The following is a 9,085-nucleotide window of genomic DNA, read 5'->3' on the forward strand; positions in this document are numbered from 1 at the left end:
GGGTTCTCATACCACCAGCATGTAGCTTAACACAAAGGGCATTGCCATGTCATACCAGCAGGTCCTTCATTAAGAGATTCACCTATATAGCTTTTATGTAAGGCATAGACTGCATATAAATGATGGATACAGCGACCACGACATCACCCACCAGTTTGTAATCTCCTGTTTTGAGACCTCGTGGCATCCACGGACTGTGCAGGTGTCAGTCAAAGTGGCCGTACCACAGCATTACTTAACTGTAAGTGAAGGTGGATGAGTTTAAATACTTGGAGTCAACCACCCAAAGCAGGAGAGTGCACAGGAGAAGTGAAGAAGAGAGTGGAGGCAGGGTGTCAGGGGTATTTTGTGACAGAAGGATTGCAGGGAGAGGGAAGTGAAAGGGAAGGTTTATAACCTGCTATGATGGATAGGTTGGAGAGGGTGGCACTAACTGAAAAGACAGGAGGCCAGACTGGAGATGGCAAGGTGGAAGATGATAAGATTTTTGTTGGGAGCGACCAGAAGGGACAGGATTAGAAATGAGAACATCAGAGGGACAGCTCAGGTTGAGTGGTTTGGAGGTAAAGTCAGAAAGGTGAGGCTGGGATAGTTTGGACATGTGCAGAGGGGGATAGTGGATATAATGGACAAAGGATGAAGAATATGGAGGAAAAGAGGAAGACCACAGAGGGGTTTCACATATGCAGTGAAGGAGGGCATGCAGAGGGTTGGTGTGACAGAAAAGGATTCAACGAGCAGAGTGAGATGGAAGACAGGAGATCCATTGTGGCAACTGCTAAAGGGAAGAAGCATTGTGTCAGTTGTAAAAGTTGAGGAAATTATCTACAGAGAACCAAAGGATTTATTTATTTATTTTGGCAAAAGGCTGTAAACACGTGTATTCCAGATGAAAGGTTGGGCATTTTGACCTATTCTGAGTGATTCGGGTTCAGAGCCAGCCTCGAGTAGCCATTTGAGGGCCTGCTTTTGCCCTTTCTGTCTTGACATCATTTTTAACCCCTGAGGTCACCACCTGGTCAAATCCACAGCTAGACTGTTTTTCCTTGTTGCTGCCTTTTATGCTAAGCTAACAGCATCTTAGCTTTACTTAGATTTACAGCCTTGCCAGAGGGCAAATGTGAGTATTTCCCAGTTGTATAAAACTAATGCTTTAGAATTCTTTATTCATCAGTGTATGCAAAGAAAACCCCTTTGCTTTGTAAAATCTATGATTAATTAAATGCAAGCATATGTGTGTGTGAGAGAGAACCAAGAGAGAACGAGATAGGCCACGCACGTGTGCTCTCCTGTATGCCAGTCTGTACCGAGCTGCAGTTACAGACATTAGTCATCGATGTTCTCATGAACAATGGAAGCAGCCGTACTTCTCCCAAAAAATGTGAACCCCCCACCACCACCACCCTTCTACACACAAACGCACACTCTCTACGAGGGCCTTACCTTCTGTTTATTACTTAAAAAGGAACATTATGTACATTATGTACATTATGTGTAAAAAGAAAATCTGATTTCTTTTGTAAACATGACACTAGTTTATAAAATCTAAAACAATTCGACTATGGTTACTTATTTACCACAACAAAGTAAGTAGAGTAGGATTAAGGGCAGCTGGGTTCCTCAGGAAAAAAGAATGAAGATAGGAAAACACAAATATCAGAGTTATGAGGCTCTAAGACAACATCAACATCAAATGCTAAAGTAATTAACTTGATATCAGTGAATCATTAACCCAGTTCTGCCTGGTGGACCAATAGATTTCTCAACCCGCATCTTACCAGATCCACAGTGACCCCTACTGGTGAGATAATAGTATTACAGTCCAACTCAGCGACCCAGTCTTGAAGGCATTGCACGCTCTCTTTGGTGTTCATTGTCATTTAATGAGGTATCTATTGCACTAATTTAGTTTGCATGACATACACCTCTTGCACAGTATGGAAACAACTCCTGCAGAAACAATAAAATAACCCCCAGACTTAATATTGGAGCCACAGGAATAAGTATATTGAATGGCCGTTTTGACATAGGTTCTATTTGCCTTTGACGACTGCGTGTTCCAGGGGTTAAATAAATACCAGGAACATCCATTCACAAGTCAGCTCTCTGCCGTCAAATAAACTTTGTCCTTGGCGTCATTTCAGCTGTCCTGTTCGTCCTGTTTTGATTCCAAAAGTCAATGCCTCGACTGAAGGCAAACACAAGGGAACAAACTTCACTATAAAACGGCCCAGTCTTCTGGCTCCTGTCTAAAACCACCTGCCGTCATGGACAAATTACTACATCTAATATCACTATCCATTCACATCCTGTGTGTGTGTGGAGAGGGTGTCGTACTAATGCCAGTTGAACTTGCTCCCATCCCCTGTAACGACAAAGCGGTGGAGAAGCTGTCTCGCTTGGCCGTCACTTACATCAATGAGGATCGCAGCGAAGGCTACAAGTTTGCCCTGAACCGCGTCGCAAATGTCCATCTGCACGCTCAGGTTAGTACAAAGACCAGAGGAGGCTGTAAAACACGTTTGTTCATCCTAGACCAGGGTGGGAAGTGTTTATATGTAACAGCCGTGACCAGATTCATGTCAGGGGAAGCCCATTTGATAAGATTTAAAACAACAAAAATCAGAAATGACCCTTTTCCAGGACTCGCTGTGGCTTCTAGATTCTCCAGTTGAGGACCCGCTGGGTTACATGAAAGCTGTGAAAAACAGCAGCAGTTTCATTAGGGAGCAGCAACGTAAGTACTAAAAACAACAAGAAACACTTTGGTGCGAATGGCCGCCATCAGTGCACGTCGCTTTTAATAAATGTAGCATTAAGATCAAATTACATAATTTTATATCATAAAACGGGAAGCCATTCCTTTTTCACGCCTCGTGAAAAAAGGCCTCTAGGATTGAAGCGAGTGTTAATAAAGTCCAGGTCATTTCAGTCCAGCACTGCTGGGACAAACCTTGCACAACAGACTTTATGAACTTCATGCTGTCAGCTGCTGAAGGCTATAGTGGCCCGACTGTGGGATAGATCAGGTTTTAAGAGGCTCAGATCAACTTCATGACCTAAAAAGGCTGCTATTACTGTGGCGCAAAGTGTTGACAAATCATTATTGTACAAAGTGTTGTGTGGAATTACACAGAGCACCTCCTAAATGGTCCCTTATTGATATACTTAACAGAACAAATGATGCTACTTGGCAGGAGGACTTCTCATAAATTTGAGCCTCATAGCTTTGTTAATGCCTGCTCTCCTTTATCGCATGTGTTTATACTCTGAATTACAGGGCCCGGCAGGCAACGTGTATTACCTCGACCTGGAAGTCCTGGAGACCAAGTGTCACACAGGCAGCAAGAAACCATGGAAACGTTGTGACGTCAGGCCATTCATGGAAACGGTAGGATGTTCACACGTATACAAACAAGAGCACGTGTCCGCACGAGTAGGAGGCCTCTATATGCCTGAAGGCACTGTTTATAAGATATGTCCCACACTGTAACTGGACAATGTAAGAAAGTCACACTTAAACCATATACATGAAGGTATTTTTGAGTTTTTGGAAGTGTCAGGGCGTTCTTTCAGAAGTCACAGTCACTTTATCCATTTCCACTGGCAGATCTATTTTATTACTGTGACTTTTTTCAAAGCATAAATGTATTACTCTTCAGTAACTGGGCATTTGGAGGAAATCTTTCCTACAAAATGGAAAAATCTATTCTGTTAAAATAGATATTTATGGTTTACATATTTTACATATTTTACTTATGAAACTTCCATTATAAAAAAAACTATTGATTTAATCATAAAAGCAGCTCCTTTGACAAAAGGAAGGAACCATCGGCAAGACAATCATGGGCCACTTTATTAGGTACATCTGTTCAACTGCTCGTTAATGATTGTTGGTTTATTAATGGATTGTTGATAGCAGACAGGCTGGACTGGGCTCATCAGACTATGAGAGACACAATCATCTCTAGGGCTCAAAGAAACAACAACCAGTGAGTGGTGAAAATGTATTGCTGGCATCAGAGGTCAGAGGAGAACAGCCAGACAGCTTTCAAATGACAGCAAGGAAACAACCAAGATATGCAGAAAAGCATCTCTTACTGCACAACACAAACCTCTAAGCAGACGGGCTACAGCAGCAGAAGACCACACTGGGTGCCCTACTCGTGTCAGATAAGGCAGAAGACTAGAAAAACTTGAACTTCCCTTAAGAGTCTGGGTTTCTGCTATGACATTTGGATGTTAGGGTCAGAATGTGGTGTGAATGACATGAATGTATGCATCCATCCTAATCTTATATCAGCGGAAGTGGTGAAAGTGGTGTAACGCTGTGGGGGATCATTTCTTGGCACATTTTAACAAATAATAGTACCAAATAAATATTTAAACATCACAGTCTACCTGATTATTGTTGCCGAAAGTGTCCACAGTGTAACCATCTTCTAATAGCTGCTACCATCAGGATAAAGCATCATGTCACAAAGGTCATTTGGGATGTGGTGGAACAGCAGATTCGCATCATGAGTGTACAGCGGACAAATCTGCAGCAACTGCGTGATTCTGTCACGTAGCATGGACCAAAATGTCTGAGGAATATTTCCAGCAACCTTGTTGAATCTGTGCTATTAAGAATTAAGACAGCTCTGAAGGCAAAAAGTGGTCCAAACCAGTACTAGCAGCATAGTGTACCTAACAAAGTGGCTGGTGAATGTCGGTCCTCTAAAACTTACAAACACAACCTTTTTTTTACGGCAATGGGAAATTCAAATGAGTTTATTTCTTTTCCGTATAGGTGAGCGACTTATAAGCCAAAAACAGCCCTTTGAAGAAGTAACACAAGCCAAAACACTCACACTGGTCTCACTGATAGAAGAGTACATTCAAAGTTTTTTTGTCTTGCATCTGTTTGAACACATTGTGCCAAGTCTTTGTAGTGAAGTAGTTGATATTGGGCCAATCACGAATTCTGTCTGTTTTATCTTTTTTTTTTTTTTTTTTAAAGCAAATCTCTGGCAACTGCAACACCACCATCCTGCACACACCAGGGGGCTACTCCTACTTATACAGCTACGACTGTGCTCTCGTGCCAGGTAACGTTAGCAGGTTCCTAACCACTAACTGCTCACATACACAGAAGGTCGCATGCATACAGTGCTGTGCAACATGAGTCGCAACATAACATCTATTATTAGATACCCACTGTTTATCGATATCTTTAAATAATGTGTAGCATCAGAGATCATGCAGCCGGCATGTGCTGCTTTGGATACCACATCAAGCTGGAGATCTAAGGTAAAGAAAATATTGAATTAAACAAAGAAATTGTAAATATCCAGTAGGGAAAAATTCTCATAAGAAAGAACAGCAAAGACCTGAGGAGAGAAAAGTATCGACGTTTCACTGTGAGTATCTCAATTTGTTACGTGCAGGTGTAACTAATAACATTAATGATGGCCCAGTCTAATGGAGCTGAGTCCTAATTAATTATCAATTAGCCACACTAGTGAATTTCCCACTATGACAAATCAAAAGGTCGAGCGTGAAAATTATGATTTCGCCCCGATCTCAATCGATTTCCCTTCTCTCTCACTGCCACAGCGTTTGGTTTGGTGCTACTTTGGAGACATCAGCAAAAGCAGGTTACACCTCACTGTCATGAAAAGAGATGTAAATGTCCGATTTAAGTGCATTTGGACAGCAAAAAGTTGTGTATCCGTTCAAAATGACATGACTTTTTTTCCTTTTCTGCTTTCACTGTAAATTTAGTGCCACTGCTTTATCCAGTCTCTATCATCTGTTTGCTCATGTAATTTAATACAGACGTTTACTTATTCATTCTTATTCAGTTCTCTGGTTTCTGCAGATTCTCCAGAGAAACTCCAGCAGATCTGCCCAACATGCCCCCTCCTGCTCTCCGTAGACAGCCCCGAGGCCATGACTGCTGCTCGGGTCACTCTGGTATCCTATAAAAGGACGTCCACTATGGCTGCAGGGCTCGGGGTGAAAAAAATTACCAGAGCTGCTGCACAGGTATCGCTAGATATACTGTTATTAACTTTGATGGGGGGAAAGAAAGAAAGAAAGCTGCGGGGCTAATTTTATTGCTTGACAGTGCGTCAAACATTATGTTTATGGGGGGAAATCACACTTAAGGAAATTCTCTGGGTATACATATGCAGAAGGTACAGTGCACCTTTGAGCTTCTGTGTTCCAGATAAGAACCATTATTGCACAAGCATCACCATCACGCAATAGTTATAGACGAGTCTGGCAAGGTTGCAAAGGATCACTGAAGGCACTTTCCTCCATGGCCCAGCTTTTGTTTGGGGAGCAAATGAGAAAAACTGAATAGTTTGCTTGGGGACCAAAGCTAAGTACACTGCTTTTGCATATGATAGTCCAGCTTCAGGATGGAAAAACCAACATGATAGCTGCCGCAATAAAAAACCCTGCCATCTCTATTTGTGCCTGTGCTTGTGTTTGTTTTTGCAGTTTGCTCCTCTCTTCCTATATTATTTTTATATTTCAGTCTGTGCCAGTAAAAGCCACCTTTGTGGAATACACAGTGCAAGAATGCCCCGAGGGAGTGACAGAAAGAGGCACCTGCCAGCGACTGACACTCGACTCGGACACAGAGGTACTCGTATAGAAGTTACTTGAAAAAAATGACACATTCACACACCAATTTAGATACACTCGTACAATGTGCTTTAATTTATTGTTTTTTAGGATTCCTGTATTGTTTAGTCATGCCACTTTTGGAGATTATTTATTTTTAGGTCTTTAGTGTCCCAGCTAAGCAGATTTTGTGGCCTCCTTGTGTATGTAAACAAGAAGGACAAAAGCATTTCCAAGGTCAACAAAAATTGAACATTACAAACTTCACAAAGGTGAAATTCATGGAAGAGCTGTATAAATTCTAGATCTATTTACGTGGCCGCTAAGTGTATATTAATGATGAATTAGCACTCAGACATAGTCAAGCAGCGCTGTCTGAAACAGCACTTAATTACAAATCAATTCATTGATCACCATTGTGTGTGTTACATCTGGATAATTTCATGGATAATTTACTAGCTGACATGACTACTTCGGTTACGTTTAAAATGTGACGTCACTTAATGGTTTAGGCTCATTCAGACATGAATAGTGGTGGTGGGGTGCAGGTGGGTTGCGAAGCGGCTTGCAGATGCACAACAATTATTTGCAGGGTAAAGCAGGCTTTGATATCAGCTTCTAGTAAAAACATCAGCTGAGCTGCAGGGACTGTTGCTGAGCTTAACTTCATTTACTGCCTGAACTAATGCTAATGAGAAGGAATGTACATTTTATTTTAATTATTTTAACCCACCCTGTGTCATACTCTTACTTTTTAATAGTCTCCCAGTATGTCACAGAAATACATTACCAAATGTCTCACACTCTTCTCTCAGACTGCAGGTTTCTGCACAGGATCTGTACATGGAGACACGAATACTGATCCTGATGTCCAGACGTCCTGTGAGATGTTTAAAGTACAGGTATGGGAGGAAATTACGTAATATTTTTTAATATTGCGTTGCTAAGCCAAAGTGGCAGCTCGTTTATGCAAAGATCCTATAAAATCACAACTATAAGAATCAGTATGATGAGGAGGAAAGGAATAGAAGTGACTGCATGTGGACTGCATGTTGAGCATGTTTCTTATTCTCCCATGACAAGAAGAAGAACAGATTTAGATTTATAGAAAAGCCAACATTCAGTGTGCACGCAAGATTTGACCTAAAAACCTGTTCTGATTGTTCTCTATCAAAAACTGTGAACGTCCTACATGCAGGAAAATCACAGCGGAGGTGTAACAATGATAGCAGCTGAATTATCCGCAACCCAAAAGTGAACAGAAAATTGAAATGCATTAATAGAAGAATGTCAGTAACTGAGAAAAAAAAGCAAAAACTACTGGAAAAGTGTAGCATTTAGTGTCAGTTCACACTGTGGGACTGTGAGTTGGGAGTGTAACAACCCACTGCTTGACCTTGACTTGATGAATGTTTCATGTTCTCTGTTTTCTTTCAGGGTTTTTTTTTTTTTTTTTTTACTAAAGTAACCTTTAGAGTGAACATTTAACTCTCTGAATGGAAGCCAGTGGTCATATAATTATTCTGTCATATCTTACAAGTTGGTGGTTTTGTGTGTGTGTGTTTAATCCTATGTGTGAGATTTCAAATTGTATGCTCCTGCGCTGTAATTATGTTGTCTTCTCAGTTCTTTTTAGAGCGTGTGGTTTGTAAAGTAGTTTTACAGTATTGAGTAAAATTCATTCGTGCAGCCAGAAGAGTTCTCATTTGGTGTGGTGTTGTCTGCGTCTCTTCAGAATGTGGATGTCCTCCGGCCGGTGCAGCCACAGGGTCACGACCTCCCAGAAAACCCAGCAATCCCGACGTTCCCACCTGTGATTGGCGGCCCAGGAAACGATCCGCAGCCTGTTCCCTCTGACCCTCCCTTTCCCACTGCCGTTCACCCTGTACCCGTTGACCCCTCTGTGGCTGTTAACCCAGCTGTCCCTCTTAGCTCTTCTTCCAGTGAGTCTGCTGAAGGTCTACTCACTGAGGCTTCTGACTCATCCTCCGAGGAAATCGGAGGCCCTGTGGCTCTGCGTCCCCCTTTTAACTTCCGCTACCAGAGGCGTGACCGTGAAAAACGCCAGGCTTTGAACAACACCTCGCCCTCTCACCACCCTGTCTTCCTGTCTGATTTCCCCAGTGGGCCCTCTCCTTTCCGATCCTGTCCCGGTCCAGCTCGGTACACCACTGTTTAAGTGTTGCTGCTCTGTTCAGGAGTCTATTTTTCCATTTCTGATTTATCCAGCGAGAGCCTACGCTGATAAACTGTTCCACTTTCTGTTGCTGGAAGCATAAAAATAATTTGTGCTAATAAGAGGAAACCTATCTCTTTTCACTGGCCCTGAAATGACCTCTAATACTGCTGCACTGTTAACTGCTTCTAATGCAGCAAAATAGCTTCAGATGTTATTACAAATTTCAATAAAACTTGTTTTGAAACCCTCATCAGAATCTTCAAATTCTTACACTCATAGTCTGACAAT

General features: G+C 41.9%; 1 protein-coding gene across 1 annotated transcript; it reads left to right on the forward strand.

Annotated features, from left to right (window-relative positions):
• The first annotated feature begins 2,267 nt into the window (after positions 1 to 2,267).
• On the forward strand, positions 2,268 to 8,797 carry LOC102203268 (fetuin-B). Its single transcript, XM_005737023.1, has 6 exons — positions 2,268 to 2,486; positions 3,281 to 3,391; positions 5,003 to 5,090; positions 5,864 to 6,030; positions 6,530 to 6,637; positions 8,354 to 8,797. Exons 1-6 carry the CDS (start codon positions 2,268 to 2,270, stop codon positions 8,795 to 8,797), a joined length of 1,137 nt encoding a protein of 378 aa, XP_005737080.1.
• The last annotated feature ends 288 nt before the right edge of the window (positions 8,798 to 9,085 follow it).

The sequence above is a fragment of the Pundamilia nyererei genome, unplaced genomic scaffold (genome assembly GCF_000239375.1).
Source record: "Pundamilia nyererei isolate P.nyererei 1_Seehausen unplaced genomic scaffold, PunNye1.0 scaffold00072, whole genome shotgun sequence".
Classification (NCBI taxonomy): Eukaryota; Metazoa; Chordata; class Actinopteri; order Cichliformes; family Cichlidae; genus Pundamilia; species Pundamilia nyererei.